At 44.2% G+C, this 19748-nt stretch overlaps 1 protein-coding gene across 1 annotated transcript in view; it reads right to left on the bottom strand.

The window, feature by feature from the left end:
* The window catches only part of LOC138448938 (zinc finger protein 282-like), a 110399-nt gene extending 90851 nt beyond the window's left edge, over positions 1-19548 (bottom strand). Inside the window, exon 1 of the mRNA XM_069604731.1 lies at positions 19413-19548. Within this exon, the coding sequence (XP_069460832.1) occupies positions 19413-19436 (24 nt within the window). The 5' untranslated portion in view covers positions 19437-19548. The remainder of the gene's footprint in view (positions 1-19412) is intronic.
* Between the last annotated feature and the right edge of the window lie 200 nt (positions 19549-19748).

Consider the following 19748-nt stretch of genomic DNA (forward strand, 5'->3'; position numbering starts at 1 on the left):
AGGAGTTGTCATGTATGTGTGGTGTTGTGTGGTGTATGTTGGTGGTATGAAGGGGTTTTTGTTTAGAGTATCTTAAAGGAAGGGGTTTCTGAGTTCTACAAAAAGGAGAATTTGTAGGGTGACAACAAGCCATTCACAACTGAGGTATTATAAGATCTTCGTCAACAGGAGCAAGAGAATACTGAATCACACCCAAAGGAGACACAAGCTCTCGCTGACAACAGTTCGCTCCCATGTGATCCTCTCTTATAATGCCACCCTCCATAGGATTCATCACAGATATCAGTCCCCACTCCAGGTGTCGGCCACTGCTACCACACTCAGATTGTTCGTCTCCTTGCCTGCCGACCTCATGCATGGCCTGCCTTGTACCAGCTTTGTCTCATCCTGGAACAATAGCCTTTCTTAAAATAGAGAAAAGGCTGTCCTCAAACAGCCTCTGAGCATCTGCTTCCTGTTCGGCATCTGTTTCCTGTTCGCTATCGTTTAGCAATTTTTCTATGGCAATCGATTTAGGAAATGAAGGCCAAATCTTGCTAGCTGGCCCCACGGCTGGGTACTAATAGCTTTAAAGCCTGTCACTGTGGGGCATTACAAATAATGATGCCCTTTTAGCCATGCTTATGTGCTCTCTACTTTGGCACAGGCCCATGAGTCGGAGGTTCCTGATCGCATAACAGCATTGCCCTCTGCGACAGTTATTAATGCCTAAATATTGTGCGAGTATACTGGGGTTCCAATTTTCTTTTCTTTTTTTTCTTTATTGCATGTTAGTTTAATTTAAAACTTTTGCAAAAGGCATTCCTAAGAGACACATTCCTCTGTTACGATGGTCATTTTCAGTTTGTGAGGGTCCTGTAAAAGTCCCTCTTCACGTTTACGACCTCATCTATTAGGGTGAGTGTTTCACTTATGAACTTTACTGCTGCTATTGCTACGCCAATTTTTTCTCCTCTTAGCAGTGTTGGCCACCATTCTCCGGCAGTCACGGTTGCATAATCTTCGAGAAACCGTCCAAAGTGTTTGGTCCTTATTGTTGTTAGGGCCTTGCATTCTGTGAACAGGTGACAGAGGTTTTCTTTCTGCCCAGCAATTTTACAAAACCTGCAATCCGGGTTGGTTAATCCCTTGGGTGACCTAGTTGCTAGTACTTCTTTGGTTCTGTGCAGGTTCAGCCGTCTTCCAGTTTTACACCCAGATCTGTTAGATTTGTTTTTTCATTCCGCTCCCCAGGTGGCAGGCGCGCCCTCGTCGGCCTTCCAATTGTTTCTAGGCACTCTCAAGTTTGCCAACGATCAAGCAATTTTGGTCCAATGAAGAAGCCAGGATTAGAATTGGGATCTTCTTGATCCAAAGTCATCAACTTTGCTGTTGAACGGAAACTGTTTGCTAACTGCTCCATTCTTATCTTTGAGATCTGAGATATGGCTCTGAACTAGAGGTGATCTTCTAGCAATGGTTACTAGCTGACATTGTGGCAATCAGCTGCCTACTTGCTTTATAATTCCCATGCAGAGTTGAACATTATAGACAATCCCATACCTGTTCATCAGTATTGCTTACCCCTGCCTGAGATCACCATTACTAATGCCCTGCTTACTGTCAGTATTACCGAATTGCTGCTTGGTGTCAATATTGCAAATCCTACTTCAGGGCCCTCATTCTTGATCCCATCAGAGGGCCGTCCTTGCTAATTCGATCTGACATCTTTAGTGCTCTAAAAGGGAATGTGATTTGGGTCCTATTGGCGAAGGTGTACTTGAGGAAAAAGGGTTTAAATGCAGAGGGGGAAATCCTTTTAAACAGCATTAAAATGTTTATGTTTGGTTGCTCAGTGGCCCCATACCTTGCCTAAAAGTGGGAAATAGTTCATAATGAGCTATGGTTTCTGGGGCCTTTTTTGTTTGGCGTAACATTTTGCAGGGCTGCACAGCCGGGTCTAGAATATTTGCCAAAGGATGTGACAATTCCATCAATGTATCTTAGCATTTCCTGCAGTGTTTATCATTTTTGCATTCATGAGTAAGGGCAAGCACTGTTGAGTCAAGCACGGGAAAACTGTTTATTTTATGGACTGTTCTTTATTTTCAGTCCAGGGTATTTTACCTTGAGGTGTCCATAATCTAATCCAAAATAAAATTGGTTAGCTAGCTGGTCAGTAATTGAATCTAGGCAACATTCCATCTGCAAAAGTGCATTAGGGAAACTCTTCGGGAGGGGCAACACATTTGTTACAAATTTATTTTTCATAATCTGAAATTGATGTCCGTTGCAATACCCCCACAGTTCCCCTCTATACAAAGCAACCGGTACAGATTGATTTTTATAGATGTTGAGAGCTAGAGATACCGCACTTTCACCATGTTTTACATAGAATTTCCTTACTTCGCCGCTATTTCTAGCCAAAACGATAAACCAAGTTGTTTGAGTTCACCCAAAATCACATTGGCATATAATTTGCCCATCCCATCTAACAGGAAAATTGGCCTATAGTTACAGAGGAGTCCTTTGTAGCCTTTTTTATATAATAGCACAATCAGGGCCTTAGACCAGGATTCTGGAATTTGCTTTTACTTGACAGTTGTCTCAAATAATTTTTATAAAACCACTGCCCATATATCTGGTTAATCTTTTATCATATCCAAAGGGATCTCATCAGGGCCAAATGCTTTATTACTTTTTGCATTTAGAATTGCTTGATTGAACTCTTCCAATCTTATTACCATAGTAGAACCATTGCTTTCCAAATCCTCTAGCTCACATCCTTGTGTACTTACTTCCTCCCAACTCTGGTCACAACTGTACAACCCTGTAAAATGGCTCAGTCAATCTTCAGGTGCGATAATAGAATGTATCTTATTATCATAAATTATTTCATTATTAGACACAAGGTCCCAGAAAGTTGTAGAATCTTGCGAAATAGCTGCCTCCTCAAGTTCAAGCCACTTAAGTTTATAATAACCTTCCTTCTTCTCCTGTAGTATTTGCTTATATAAATGTCTATAGGAGTTTAAATCTTCCTTGTCCAACTTACCATTTTTTGCAAGACAATGAAGTAATACTCGCTTGGACTTTCTGCAGTCATCGTCCTACCAGGGGAAGTTTTGATTCTTCTTCCCTTTTGTCACGACTGGTGATTTTATTTAAATTATGACGCTAGACCCTTTACCAAATTGTCATATGAAGCCATAATCTCCCTCACGCCAGAATGGGCCTCACAAATGTAAGTAATGTCATTCAAGGCATCTGCATAAATAGATTGCTTTGAGCCTGCAGTGACTATGTGCTTCCACTTAATCACACGCCTGCCATTACCCATAATCACAAGTGGTCTGGATGACTCCTGCCGGGGTACCAAGTTACCACGTAATGTTAACACCAATTGTAGTGGCTGGTGATCGCTGCATCTTTGGTCCACAACAATGAAGTCCTCAGTGAGTGCCCAATCATGTAATGGAACCAAGATGTAATTGATCCATGAGGGACGGTCAATACCAAAAATGTACTTCTCCCATAGGATCACCCTTACACCTCCCATTACATGCCCTCCAGTCCAGGCCATACAAAACAAGGGCTATCTCCATGGCATGTTTATGGGCCCGTTTTAGGGGGGTTGTCGCTAACAGAGGGATGTCCCACTCTTGGTCGATCTCATCCCACAGTTCCTCCAACTCTCTTAATGGTTCAAACTGAATATTGAAATTGCCCCCAACTACAATGTGCATCTTGCCCATTGGAGTCGAATCCCAGGATATTTGAAGCTCCTGTATCAGTAATATCGTCCTCATTGCGTAGCTTCATTTGGTCTGTTATACAAATGAAATATAAGCAAAATATGACCCTCTTTATTTTTGGCAATAACTAATTGGCGGTCTGGCGTGCTATCTCGGCTTAACTCAGCGAACCATCCTGAGTCGATAGCTATCAAAGTGAGGATGACTCCCCCAAGGGTATCTCCCTATGGCTCTTTAATGCCATAGTGTTATACGATCTAAACCCCTTGATGTCAATCCTAGTTAGGGCCCAAGTTTTCTGTATGCAAACAATCAAATGTCTTCTAATGCTCACAGCATTCCAAGATAATATCTTCACTCCCCTTAACTTACTTGTTTCCACTGGATTTGTTGCTGCCGGGCCGACAAAATGGGAAGTCAGTCTAACCCATCCAGATCTGGCTCCCACGTAACTTCCTGTGCGTGCTATGCAGACCCCCCAGCCCCCGATTCTTGGTAGATTCACAGCTCCCTGTACATCCCACTGATGTCCACCATAGGGAGACAGCCTCAAGGAGATGCATGTTTCCCTAGTGTGATAGCATCTTGTCTCCATGGCCAATAGGCCCTGCACCAGGCCCTCATCCCTTAACGTTAATTGAATGCAGTCACCTTGTCCATACAGCACTGGTCCCCTCACACAATGAACATTATCTTCTCTTATAATGGAGACACAGCCCCTAACGTGTCAAATCCAATGGATGCTTTTATTTGCCAAAGTGGCCTCAGTCTCATAAGATCCCATCATTAGTTTCAGGACATTGCACATAAAAACAGTTAAACCCCTTTTGAGCCTATTGGCCGTAAGCTGTTCACTAATAGGGTAATTGCCTGGGGTGTGCCGTTTAACGTTAGATGCCAACCCTTGAATTCCAGGTGTTGGGCGAGTAACAGATGTCTGAAAAGGGACAGTCTGATGGGTCCCCAAATGTGTGGTACTCATTGTTCTCACATCCCCACTCATAATTCTTACATTGTCGGTACTCCTTTGCCTATATATTTCATTTCCATCGACAGCATACACATTACATTTAGCTCGTGTTGAAACCAAATCTATTACAGATGACAGTTTCTCCCCTGTAGTAACCGAATTGCCGTTTTGTGTTGCGAGGGACTCTTTGTGAACTTTAGGTGACTGTGCATTAATTATCTTCACTAGATTAATCATGGTGTTTTTCAATATGCCAATCTCCTCCAATATTTTCTCTAGCTTATATTTCAAGTTCAAGTTAGATTCACATGCACAGGCCCCTGTCCATAGATTTTCCATTGTCGGGGCAGAGCTAAATACGTGCCCCGGGACTATATCCCCAATTGAAGTTCCAACCTCCATCCTAACAATTGGGGCTATTCGGTCGTTGACAATGTTACCAATCACATCCTCCCAGGCTCCCCTTCCTTCTGATTTCTAAATCCTCAGACACCTTCTGTAACAAGAAAAAACTATTATATAGTTTAACACCAGGTGCCACTTGGGCAAGTATGGGAGGATGTTAAAAATTAATTAAATCCCTGACACTCCCCATCTCGCTCATCTCATCCATCTTATTCACCCCTTTAACAATTGGTGACACCGGAACAGTATTAACGTCAGAAACGCCACAAACTTCGACATCAACGACCTGCACTCGAGGTGTCTTACACAATGGAACCACAGCTTCATCAACTAATAACACCGGGGCAGCTGTAACATGAATATTAGTATCAACATCGACATCAATGACACCATTAGCATCAATGAAGATGGCCTGGGCATAAGGAGCCTTTTTTAATAATAAATGGATCTCAATAATTCGTTCAGCCACAGGTCCAGCTGACTTCAAGTCACTAACTGGGATGACATAGATTCTACCCCCCTCCTTTCCAATGCTGTTTGCCACTATACATTTGTCAGGGTCTTTATTAGATTGCTTCCTTGGACATCTTGTCGCCCCTGCTCTTTCTTGATTTGGGATGAAGTCCTCATCTTCTAGACCAATTAAGTCCAGATTAGCATGACCTACTTCGTGATTGACAGAATTAGAACCACAATTTGCTGGAGGTCTGCAACTAATATCGGTCAATAAGTCCTTAATCTCCAGAATAAGTTCATACACCTCATGAATTGGCTTAAAATGTTTAAACGCTCTCTTGGCTCCAAGACTGGTAGAAAAAGCTGAATTGGCCTTTTGCTTCACCATATTAACTGCTACAAGGGCACCAACAAAGACCGAAAGTAACCCAAATCTTGCGATCCAAGGCAGCCAATCTAGTCAAACTACTTCTGCTAAGCGGGTGGGGGGACGCGCTACCACTTAGAGGGTAGCCATAGTCCGTCTCCCCCTCCCCGCCCGACTTAAGTTTTTATGTAGGGAAAAGGATGAAGCCACCCAAATATCTACTAATCTCTACAAGTAAATTGAGCAGGATTTAAAGTTCAGGTTAATACCTTACGTCTCCATGGACAATAGAGAAACCCTCTCCACGGGGATGTTAAAAACTGCCGGATGACGTTGTGCTGAAGTTATTAAACTCCCCGCTGTCGGGAAACTCCCAGCGGGAGGGCAACTCCCTCGTCCTTGGTTGCATGGGCTTCGGCCCTGTGGAAATTGCAGCAGGCACTTATGTGCAAGGGGGCGTGGCTTAGACGGTATTGCTACAGTGGCCCTCCTGGGCTTGCAAACAAAGCGGGAACGCAAACAACTCCCTAGCCCTTGGTCCCGCACGACCTAGCTCAACCATAACAAGTAAATATTGAAATCACATTGCAGTAATAAAACAGAACAGCAATGAAAGATAAAATCAGTTTCCTTGCATTTTGTCCTCATGTTAAACATGTTAAACAAAGAAAATAATGTCCATCATGTTAACCAATACACATTTGGTGGCAGTACTGGTATTGCATCTAATTTTAGAAATGTATGTTTATGTGAAACTGAGATTGAAGCAGATGTAGAATTTGGAACCAAGATAACGCATAAATACCAATCCCGGCTTCCTCGCATCACTATCATCTTATGTTCCTAGTTAATTAACTTATCTCTTCATGGGCCCGTCCATTTATGTCCCAAAATCAGGAGTATGTAAGTGACCACTAGGAAGTGCTATGATAATACCACTAAATTCACTAAGACAGGTGTGCTTTGCCCGTTGTTATCTCTAGAGGGCTCAAATCACGGCATCCCCAAATTGTGACCATGGGCAAATCACTTTTACCTCACTGTCTTATTTTTACTACTTGCTAAATGTTGCATTACCTCCTAGCAGCAGCTGTACTGCGATATGTTGACGTTGCCTGATTCACTTGAAGACAATGCTTGAACACCACCGTTTTTTTCCGCCAGCACCCTACACACATTTTCCATCCCACTTAAAGCAGTGCTCAGATATTTGCACAACAATTATGTACTGAGCCCAGAATACTAGTAGAAGCAACTATGATAATAAAAAAAAATCCAGCAAATACAGAGACACAGCCCTTAGCATTTTCAGCATTAATAATGCTATGTGGCATGTTTAGAGGGGTTACCTCCGGCATGCACAGTCAAAATGTTGTGCTTTAGAAATTCATTTGCTATGCTCATATTGCACTTTTCCTTTACAATTTTTTCTTTACTGTGAATTATGCACAAATATTACCAGGCAGTTATATTATGAAATCGAGTACTTAAGTTTGAGTCTAATGCACACAGTCCTGCTCGTTTTCCGATTTAAAATCTTCCAGATTCAATCTTCTTTCTGTTGATTATTTTTGTTTCCTTTTTACTAAGCACTGCACTCCTCTCAACGTGGAAACAATGGTTTTAAAGAAAAACTAAAATGGAGTCAGTGATGTTGGAAAAATGTTCGGAGGGGGGGTGGCGGCTAGTGGCATGATACTTTTTGAAGAAACTTGGGCAATAGAGCAGTTGTTTTTCCAAGGGTTTCAGGTCTTCTCTTTAAAGGCTTCCAAGGGAGCCAAGGGCAGACCTTTTAGAAGGACTATCAATGTGGCTAAGCACAGCACTATATTGGGGGGGGGTGACATCATGTGAGACAGCCTTCTCTCACCTGCAATACCTGAAAATACGACTTAGCAAAGAGCACGATTTGTTAGTCTTTAACATCTACAATCACCCTGGCAACAAATTAAACTCCAATACGATACAGACTGTCCAAGACTTAATAAGAGAGGGGGGTATTAGCACAAAACAACACATTTTGTTGGTAGGGGACTTGTGGGATGTTGGGATGACAAAGACTTGGCTTGGGACATCCTGACATTTGCTTCCAACTTCCCCAAGAGGACCCATCCTGAAGCAATTGAAGCTGCAAGGATATTTAACGAACTCGAGCTAAGGACATGCAACGGCCGCCTATCGGGCGGCCAGCCAGCTAAGGACACCTACTTTAGAGTTAACTGCTCATCTAGAATAGATTTTGTCCTGCTTTTTAGCTAAAGATTGGAAGCGGGTTATCGATTACGAAGTTATCGCATGCTTAGAAAGTAACCAAAGACCGGTCAAGGTAACTTTCAAGAACCCCATTGAACCAAAAAGATTAGAATCAGGTAACGTTGGAGCAGTGGCAATTGGTGTCACAGGCACTGCAAGACGTACCATTAAATGGGCCAAGCTTATCACCCCACTATTTAAAACAACACTATGTAGGACCAGTGTTGTCCCTAGTCGAGGGGACATTGTAACCCTTGGTGAATTCAAAAAGGTGGTAAACCTCCTTCAACCACTTTTAACAACCCCCATGGAGAGCATTAAGAAAAACTCCATCAAAAAGGAAGAATGGTTTGGCTCAGAATGTAGGTTAACCAAATCGGAGCTCATTTGAAGCTTGAGAGTCGTTCCAAAAGTAGACAAGTCTTATGCACGCAAAAAGGGAGTTTAAAAATTCTATTCTATTCTAATGGGTTTTTATATAGCGCCAACACGCCTGTAGGCCTCAGGGTGCTCATCGTTGATTGCTTATCAAAACAAAGGAGGCTTTTGTTAGGTTAAGATGGGCCAACCTTCAACAGGCAGCGGATCAGGGAGATATCCAGTGCTTTTGGAAGCTGGTTCGCAATCATGGAGCGAGAGGAGGGAATTGCTTGACCTGTGGTATTACCCCAACCACCTGGAGGACACACTTTATGCATCTTTATGGTGATGGCCAAGGTGACCTTGAGCCAGTCGGGCCTTGTTCCGCCTTGGTTGTGCAGGGGGTTGGAGTGAACGTTGATGTCCCCAGCTTTGAGGTAACCCTGAGTGACATAGAGGAAGCAATTCGGTCGCAACATGGGGGGAGGAAAGGAGGGAGGCATTTGGCCCAGACCTCATTCCAATAGACAGCAACTAAATAGTGGTACGGGCCCCCATTTTATGGAAGTTGTTTAACATGTTTATCCGTCAAAAAACTGTTCTCCTATTATGGAGGAACGCTATAATAGTTTCCATCTATAAAAGAGGTGGAAGGGAAGAACCAGGGAGCTATAGGCCCATATTACTATTGGACAGTGTAGGCAAAATATTCGCAAAAGCAATCAAAGCATTTACAGGCCTGAGAAGACACCAATGACATCATCGGCCCTCTGCAGGCTGGGTTTCAAAAAGGAAGGAGCACGATCGACCAATGCTTCAAAATGCACCTCATAGCGGCACTTACTCATGGAATGGGCCTCAATGTCTATGGGTTGCAGTGTGCTTTACAAATCCAAAATAAATAAATATAAATAAATAACCCAAAAGTATGTTACATTGAGGCGGTCAAGACTATATGCCGTTTTTATAGACCTCAAAACGGCTTTCAAATGAGTTCTCTGGAAAATCTTGTGGCAGGTGTTGCTAAGAAGGGGGGTTTCAAAAGACCTACTTGCCATAATCCAGCAGTTGTACTCATTCAATATGGCTTCCGTGCATTGAGCCCTAGGGGGGGTGCTACTGCTAAATCTTTTTCAGTAAACAAAGGGTGTGAGGTAAGGCTATGTCTTTGCCCCCCTCCTTTTCTCTATATATATCGACATGGTTATTGGAGCACTTCGTGCGAACTGCTTGGACCAGCCAAGACTGGCTGAGGAATCGGTTCCGGGTTTATTCTTTAAGGACGATGCAGTGCTATTGTCCACTTCACCAATGGGATTAAGGGCGACCATGAAAAGCTTTTTAGATAAATGTAAGGAGTTACATTTTTAAGTCACATCGAGAAGACCAAGGCATTAGTGTTTACGCCTAGATTCCTCAAACCCTCAAAACATCCAATTAGCATAAATAATTGCAATTTGGAACAGGTAAAAAAATTCTAGGATTATCTTGGTGTGAGATTTTTCGAGAATGGCCTTTTTGGGCAGCCCGAATTCACAAGGTCTGCCATAGCCTCAGCAGACATAGTGGGGCAATCTTGACGTTTTTTTAATTCCCATGGGATAGGGGGGGTATCATCAGCATTAACTCTATATAGGACCCATGCAGGTGCTGCCTCCCCAGCGAAGCGACAGTGAAAACCTCTTTTTGAAGAAAATGCTTGCCGTTCCATTCGACTGCCCGAACGTATCGCTCCATATGGAGCCGGGTCTCTGCCCGATGGCGATACAGGTCAGTCTTAGACCAGGCCTTTATTGGTTGAGGGTTTGGTGTACACCGTCTTTAACCAAGTATAGAGCAGCACTTACTCATGTAATGGGTCTGAAAGTATGGAGAGTGTTGCCTTGGCCGCGTCATGTAACATCTATTTAGTACGAACTGGGCTATGAATCCTTATGGACAAACCCACTTACTACCAACAAAACACAGTTGGTGAGCGTAAAAAAGTCAGCTGTGGACTTCACTTTGAGGAAATTGCTCGATGCATGCAGCCTACTTTGCACGGGCCCTGAATACCTAGTTTGTAAAACCAAAGTGGGTTTTGAACATTACTGTAGGAGGTTAGGCCATCTACTCCACGGGCACTCTTTTTAAAACGGAGGTGTAACATTGTAACCGTTGCTACTTTTACCAATTGCTGGGGAGCGTGCCAGGTTTGTGGACACATGCCTGAATCTCCAGGTCACTTTCTATTTTTGTGCAATGGCTTTAAGGCATTGATAGCCAAATACTTAAAACCATTGCTTATTTTAAAGAAAGTTTTAAATATTAAAGAAGCAATGCTACTGATCAGGAAGTCATTTGACATGAATCTGGTGTTTCCTGTCAGCAAGTATATTCACTGTGTGTGGTTCTAAAGACATACTGCCTTGACTGCTTAAATGTCTTAACTGTATTTTTACTTTTCATTTAATAAATCCGCTCTAGAACGCAACATGTCAAGTGCACATTGTATTGACTTTTATCCCAGACGTCGAATGTGATGTACATGTTTGTATTTTATCTTTGGGGGAGGCAGGGCAGCTGCACTCTCCTCCCTTCAGCCCACTCGCACACATGACCCTTCCCCCACCACAAACTCCACAAGGTTTTCCGGGTCATGTTAACCAAATAAAGATTGCCCGATGATGATGAGAAATAGCCTGGGACCTGCACACTACATCGATCTCTGAAGCACACACAATAGGCACTGAGCTATACGTTCCAGCAGCCAGAGCCTCTTGACGGCTTGTAGGGCTGTGGCAATATCAGTCAAATGTAAACCACGCCCCGCTTGTGAAGGGCTCTGCCCAGCTCTGGTGGCAGTCCTAGAGATGAGGGGTTCTATCGGCAACTTGTATTCGTACACATTGGCAAATACTCCCAAAAACTAACAATAGGGCGTATAAATACATCCAACTAAAATAGGAAATACACATAGGAGCTTGTCCCCCTGTTTCCGTTCAGAAAAGTCCATTGATATGTTTGGACCAATAGTACACGCATGGACACAGAAAGCAGCTCTGGGATTATTACTGCCTGATCTGAAGTATCCATTAATGGGCATCAATAATAAACTTGTACAAAGAAAAATATTTTACAAAAACCTTTCCGGTTTGGAGTTAAAACAATTGTATTTACTTATAAAAGACTGCCATTGGGAATGGGACATGCTTTTTGTACTCCCTAAACAATCATTTTACTCCCACTTCCAAATCTTAGCTGGATAATATGCAGCAGCCTTTCAGTAGAATGTATTCCCTAGAATCTCGCGGTCTTTGAGCACTTCACAAACGTCAAGGCAAATGCACATAAAGCCTGCATCAGTCAACTCTCATGTAAAGCAAAAACACACAAATGCAAGGGCTGCTGCTGCACCCCATCACCCCTACTGCCAAGGGATTAGAGCTGTGGGAGCAGCATGGAGCTGGGGCATTACTCGACCTGCATTTGTGTTTTCCTTTACAAGTGTTTGTTTCCATTTTCAGAGAAAGGTAAAGCTAAAAAAGCACTAGTGAAGGTAAACAAATGCATAGGGACATTACCCTTCCTCTCCGCCATACAAATGCTCCAGCATTTGCGCCGGCATGGATTTTAATACCAACGCAAATGTGGAGATCCTTATGGAGCCTGCCAGGTTTAAGCACCAGCATAAAGCAGGCGGACCCCTGCCGGCTATGCACGCATGGCAGGCAGCATGTACAATTACAATTCAACACTCTGGGGAGGGTTTCACTGTAATTGTGAACACCGATTACCATGCGTGCATGGTAAGCAGTGTTCACAATAGAAATTAAACCATCCCGACATGCTCACGTCGGGGAGGGTTTCATTGTAATTGTGTGCGCCACTCGCCGTGCAAGCATGGCAAGCAGTGCTCACAATGAAAAGTAAACGCTGCCTGGCATGCGTTTACTCACTTTGCACTGCGGAGTGCAAAGGTGCAGGGCAAATGGCATCATACACACATGTACGCTGTGCAAATGATGAAGATTTGTCCGGGGGGGGGGGGAGCCGTTTACATTGCAGTGCCAACGTAACAAATGACTCATTCCTTGAAAAAGAGCTCCAGTGAGCCTAGGCCCTACACTAGGGACAGAGTGCACCAATGTTCAAGGTAAGTAGGAGGGTTTTGGATACTTAGAGGGAGTTGACTAATTATCTCAAAGTTCTCCCTTAAGAAGCTTTGGGGCTCAACATCACGGTAGTACTATAGTCTGCATAAAGAATTCATAGTAAAACAGAGTTACTTTAAGTGCGAAAGGATGGGCAGCTACCTATGCCAGCCATCCAGATGGACCCCAGACAGAATGTTCCATACTCCGAGTAGGAGTATGGAACAGTTGGCTGTCAAAGCAGGTACGCAACGCACCCCTCAAGCCGTGATCAACACCAACAGCCCCAAGTAAGTTGGGGCCATTAAGGACAATAACCCTTACAGTCTTCCAGAGTTGGAGGCCATGGGGTGGGAGGTGTAGCAGATTCTTCAGATGGCAACTGTGAAGGCTGGGTCCAGTGATTCGGCAGTTGTCAGCTATCTGTAGTTCATCAAAACAAAACCAGTTCCAGGCCCTACTTCCCAGGCAGACCTCCTGGAGAAGAAGGATGGATCATCTTTGCCAATGTCTCTCCTCCGAACAGGAAGAAGATGGCCACCAGGTCAGTGAAGCACAAAGACGGGTCTTCTATGACAAGGCCAGCCATTTTGTGCAGCATACTGCCCAAAAAGCTGCCACTCAGTAAAAGAAAATGGTGCACAGGAGTCCACTCAAAATGTGTTACAAAAATGTACCACTGCCACTAGCCAGTCTGTGTCACGGTTCCGTTAACTAGACACTAAAAGGAGCCCTCCATGGACCCGGCGGGGTTTACAATTTACTATCACAATTGATCCTGATCTATATTCATGCACATTTCTGAAGTTACCTAACCTTTGTACATTATTGGAACTTCACTATTACTTTGCACCTATACCTATATGTGGCTTTTGGCAGAACTCAAAATCTGGCGATTCCAGTGCAGCTGTCTGAGAACTACAATCTCAGCAGCCCTAGAGGTGAGTACTGCTTTCCCTTTCCCAGAGACGGAGTAGGCAGAGTACTTTCAGGTGTGGTGCTACAAGTGCTGCTAACGAGCCTGCTTCCGCACAGGGTATGTCAGTATTTAGGCAGCCACCTGCAGGACCTGTCGTGCACATTGCTGTTGCATTGAGCATGTTTCCAGACCCTCCTACTTTGTACTGCAATTGGCTACTGCAATTGCCTGCCTGCAGTTTCCCCCTGCTTAACTGTCTACACTCTCCCTTCTCTTGGGCCTTCAACCCCTTGCTCTCTGCCTGTACTTTCCTTGATTCAGTCCCAGCATTACAGTCTGTAGTTTCCTTGTTTCCAGTCTGTAGTTTGGTCCCGTTAACTTAATCCAGAGTTTCTATCCAGAATGTGTCTGCGGTTCAGCCCTCAGTTCCTTGATTTCAGTTAATAGTTTGCAATCTGCTTTTCCCAGTCCTTTGGAATATTCTCTGATTCCTGGATCTCTGTCTTGAACCTTGGTTACTTCAACTTCCTATTCTTCCCTGGATAGTTCTGTGAAGGTCAGTGTTATTTTATTTAGTCCTCACTTGTATAATTCCTTTGTCCGGCGCTTGGCTGCTGGGTTTTCCATCAGGCAATGCCTGTCCCTTTCCTTTGTTGTGTCTCATTATTGTTAATCAGGCTGTATTTGGTAACAGTGTGCATGCTCCTGTTTTAGGGGCCAGTCACTGCTCTGATCCTGCTGGACGCAGAGAGGCTTTGTTCTTGTGAGTATTGTTTTCACATCTGTGCATTAGGGTTCAGACACAGAGGCATACTCATGCTGCTCCTTTCGTTGAGCATCAGAGTGAGGCACTGTAATAACATGCTCAGAAGGCTAGTTTCCCCTGACAAGTGGACACTCTGCATGCGTGTCTTAGTTGTATTCCCTGCCCTCTTCTGTTCACTGCCTTTGTTACCTGTCTGTAGTATGACGTATCCTTTTTTGTCTGCAGAATTATTTTCATTGTTGCCTGGTTTTCTATTCTCCTTTCAGCTTTGGGGACACAGGACCCCTTTCTCTGACACTCTGACAGTCAGGGCCTCACTAGGCTTTACAAATATCCAAAAAGGTAAACAAAAAGGGGTGAGAATGTTACCTAGTCCTAAAGGATTTTGTAGTGCTTTAACATATAAAATTGGGTGGGCGGCAGCGTCATCCCTGCACTGGTAGGGTTAAGGACTAACCAATGTCCACCAAAATAATAAGTTAAGCCAGGGAGTGAGGTTGAAAAAGACCTCACTCCCAAAAATGTGTCCAGGATCAAACAAATCATAGACTGATATATTGTGGTTCCATTGAAAGTGATGGGAAAGATTTTCCTAACAGGGAATAAGATGTAGCCCAAGTCACTTCTTAGCGCAAACGCAAAGCCTCAGGAGCACAGTGCCCTGGCACTTCTTTTCTCAAACTCATTCACTGAGATAAACCACGCAGCCTCTTGTTTCCTTGGGACACAGTCATATAGCAAGCAGCTGCTTTTTTGCCAGGTGTCCATGTCACAGGATTATAGAGTTCTGCTCACTTGTTGTAATCCAGCCACCAGGATAGGGCATGGGTCACTTTTTCATAAGGGGTTGTGGTGCCCCAGTGCACTATTAAGGGTATGCAGTGCCCATCCCACTATCAAGGATATCAAGCTTAGTGGCCCTTGTCAGGACTCCAAGGGTCCAGCTCTTAAAACCGTTCCTTTAAATTTCCCAACAGCAAGTTGGCACGTTTGCCCAGTTTCCTCAAGGGACTTTTGAGGTCCCTGTTCAGGAATGCTTACCAGGGCTATCTCCGTGACCATGGCCTCCCCTGCTACCCCTCTGGCTCCTCCGGGTTCACTCTCCTCCTTTGCTTATCTCCTCTTTCTCCACCCTGTTGGCTCTTTTCTCCCCCACTGCTCAACCCCCTCTCATTTATCTGACGTTGTATAGGTCTCTATTAGCAGTCTTTCTACTGCTTCGTCTGTATGATAGCCCTCTGTACTCTGCTGTGTGGGGTTCTCACTTAGGCTGTTTTTTCTCATTTTCTCCTTTTGCCCCTTCCACTGCATATCAACGGCTCTCTGGGTTGTTAAAAGGTCTGGTGGCCATTTTAGTGTCAGGCAGCTGCCTATGCAGTCGCCAGTTCTTGTGTTGCCCTGCTGTGAGGTGTAGATTCTGCTTCTAGTGTCCTGCCCGCTTCCGAGGTTGACTGCTCCCTCTTCCTGCCGCTGTGTCTATTTTATTATATAGTTGTGTTACCTGCACACAGGGCCCCTTGTTTGCAGTCTGCAGCTTCTCCCTCCGTGCAGGTTGCTGGGTACACCGACCTCAGGATTCCTCTCTTCTCGCTGGGACACGCTTTGAAATACAAGGATCTGCATGCAGGCTTTGGTTCACAATCAAAGGGTTCCCAAAAGGTTGTGAAGTCCTCTTGGGTGATGTTACTGTTTCTTTCTGAATGCTCACAAGCTCAAGTGCGAGAGGAATTCCTGGGTCTCCCACGACACTAGCAGTGCCTGAGCGTACAGCTTTGTGGCAGTTTTTAGAGCATTGATCTGCATGTGAGAGGTAGGGACAGGGTATTTGCCAAATCGCACAAATGTGATCTGGCAAATATCTGAGGCCACATCACTTAAATCAGGACACGGCTCAGAAGCTCTCAACTACAAAAATACCCTTTCACTCCACGCTTCATGCACTCACACTTAACTGCAAGGCACTCCAGCATTTGCAACACGCTCTACTCAGTAAAAACACAACTTTCTCTTATGCAGAACCTTTACCCTGACATTTCTCATGGTCACTTGACTCTTATTGGCAGTAACAATCTGACACTCCCCAAATGTACCTCACAGTCAAACTCTTTGGCACCAACAATGTTTAACAGACTGTGTAGTTTGTTCTACACCCTTAGCAAAGCCCACGACCCCTAGTAATTGGGTGTTTCTTCTCCAACCACTTTAGCCTGATCTTGCGACCAGGCCGCCTCATCATCAACAACTAACACGTAGAGATCAAACCTACCGTCTGGTGAAGGTCATTCCATGAAATATTCGCTGTGTAAGAATGCATCCCCTTTTCTTTCATTGTGGAATTGTTTTTTTCAACTTTCAGGCCCCGTACCCCTCTATTTATTCAGCCTCACACCCAGAGAAACCCTTGTGGGTACTCGCAGAGAGTGCAGAAGGTGTGCGCACATCTGAGCTAATGTCCAGTATACTTGACCCTCACGCTGAAAGCCAGAAAGAAACAAGTCATACATTTGCTTTTAAAATCTCATTACCAGATTTTGCTCATTACATTGTCCTTGATTGCCATCTGTAACTATGTAAGCCTTGCATCTTCTTACTGCTGCGCCCTGTTATCTCTGGGTTTGATGCGCATTAAAAATAAACAAACAATGTATTTGATGAACAGTTCTGTGTTTTCGGTGTCAGAGAAAGTCAATGATATCACAAGATAGACAGCATGTTTGTTATCTCCCGAACCCAGTGTACAAGACTGGAGGACCATAGGAAAACTGAGATAAGAAATGTATCTGCATGAACATTCCCAGTCTACGCATGCCCAGCCAAGAAACAGAAATGTAACATAAAATGCTGTATAAACAGATATAGGGTGCGCTCCTGTGCACTGGTGCACTCGGATAGCGTCCTGGTGTGGTTCATGCCGGGCTGCACAAGTTAATGATGTTAAAGTCACGTCAGAGCTGGAGACCAAGTGGAGTATACTGTGTTGAATGGGGTGTGACACTGTTTAGCCGTGAGTAGGGCAGGCGAGCAGAGGCGAGAGACAGAAGGCTACAGGGGATGGTTAGAGAAGGCCTCTGCAGCGCCTTCAGTGGAAATTCCAGTTGAGCAGGTACAAGTGATTTCTAATGGATCCGGTGGTTGGGATCTATGCTTTGGGGGGAAATCCAATCTAGTTCAATTAAAAAGATTCTGGTCGCATGATGGAACTGGTCATTGGTGGCATACTGAATCCAGTGGTTTCAGGTGGGATTTTCCCCCTCATTCCATCAGTTCCTTATTTTTTCCACTATAGTGCAATGTGTAAAATCCCATACACTGCATCCGGATCGAGTAGAAGGCAATTATAACTGGTCCTTCAGCACTCCTAAAAATGGGTGTGGCGGGGCAGGCGAGAGTGAAGTCTCGCTTGTGAGTAGGAGTGGGTGAAATTACCACAGAGGAAGTAAAATTGTCGAATTACACCTTTGCTTTGCCCATTTCCCAAATAAAAATTGATTCCGCGAGCAACACCATGCCTGCGAAACCTAAAATTTGCATTTCAACACAAAATATTCACAATTTCATTAGCCCAACCCAAGGTGTGGTAAGTAAGACTGTTGTTGTGGAGTTAAGAGTCCGCCTCTGCGACTAGGGTATGGAGTGTGCTTCATGGGCATGGATGAGGCCGTGACTCGATTTTCGAAGATGAGGGCTTGTTTAGTGTTAAGACTGTGAGCTCTGCCGGACAACAAACATCTTTTTAAAGTGATGTCAAGTTGTGTGATAAATAAAGTTATATGTATCCAGTGAAAAAGTTGTCTGGGAAAGGGTCACCAAGCGGCGACATTTCCCCAAATGCCCACTCCCACGAAAATGAAACACTTTGCCCAAATATTCTACTACTGGAGCTATTAATACCCGTCCTAGAATATGTGGGGGAAGGATTTTAGGGGTGCAAGGAAAATAAAATCGCCTAACTGGCGACATTTTCACATAGAACCATATCCTGAATATATAACTGGTTCTATAACACCCATGCAGTGGGCTCTGAGGGAGGCATTTGTAAGCTTGATTAACCTGTGTTTTATGGTAAAATGGTGCGTGTGATTTACACGAGAGAGTAGTTTTCTTGAAATGTTCTCTTCACATTTGTATGTGTGATTATAAATGCCTCATTGAATCACTAGCCTCGAAAACACTAGATATAAAACTGTACTTAGATGCCATGTCACACTTTCATGAATACCGCCACTGAAATAAAGACGACGAGTTCCAAATAAAAAATATAACATCATTATAGCACAAAGCGTTAACTTAAAGCAAGCGGCTCCTAGCAGGAAAGAGATAACGGGTCTAGCATCACTACAATTCATGCCACAAAAAGGTGAATCAGTGGCTTAAATTAGCAAGTACTTTGTGAGAGTGATCAAAAATTGCCCACATAGTATTCGCAACATCTTGGGACATCTGACAGATTAACTTAACTTGACACTATATAAGACTGCTTGGACATCATGTGGAAGAGTTTAGCTGGATGCCACTAGTTAGGCTCCAGCAAGAAAAATAAGCAATCGCCCGTTGTGCATTACAATGGGTATATACAGACTGGCTTTGTAAGGCCGATGGCCAAAAATTGGGCATAACCCAAAGATGTTCTTTATATGTGGTTTCCACATCAGTGTCTATTACTTGCCAGGAGAAATTGAATGGAACACATGTTCCCTACTATTAGTGTGTGATGAGTGGATGTTTGGCGTTAGGTGTATAGGGCAGTGGACTGTTAGCTGCGGGCACTGGACTCTATTAATTTAACGTCAAGCTAAGCATAAAGACAACCATTGGCAATGTTGTGCCAGCCAGTACTTGCAGATTGCAGCCCACGCTGTGTGCAAGTGAGGGGGATGCATATGTACGTTGGGCATAGGTGACATCTTGTAAGGCAAGACCGGGTGAGCTCACCTTCGGATTTTACGAGGAAGGCCTGGAAAATGTAGGATTGTAGGTGAAGCCCAAATCCCGACCCCCATCATCCGAGTTATGAGGCACAGCCTGTGCCCTGCACGAGCCCCGACTCACCTCGTTGGAATCCTGCCGGTGCATGTCGCTCCTCTTGCTTGATGCAATGGTCCAGTTTACAGTTTGGCGCTATATAATAATCAACAATAAAACCCCAGGCAGACAATGCTTCCTCCCGGCTACACTGTATAGTGTAGTGCACCTGCCCAGAGTACGAGACACTATACCAGGGCACGATCAGATAGAGCCTCGCGAGACAGTGGAGACACTATTCACCCGGAAAGGGCGTGCTTGGCTGGGAGAGATAGACATCGTTTGGCAAGGAGAAGATGCTTTCACCCGGAAATGGTGCAGTGCTTCAGGATGCTCTCGCGTTGGTTTTGCAGATAGTCAGGA

The sequence above is a fragment of the Ambystoma mexicanum genome, chromosome 1p (assembly GCF_040938575.1).
Source record: "Ambystoma mexicanum isolate Mex_15411 chromosome 1p, UKY_AmexF1_1, whole genome shotgun sequence".
NCBI lineage: Eukaryota > Metazoa > Chordata > Amphibia > Caudata > Ambystomatidae > Ambystoma > Ambystoma mexicanum.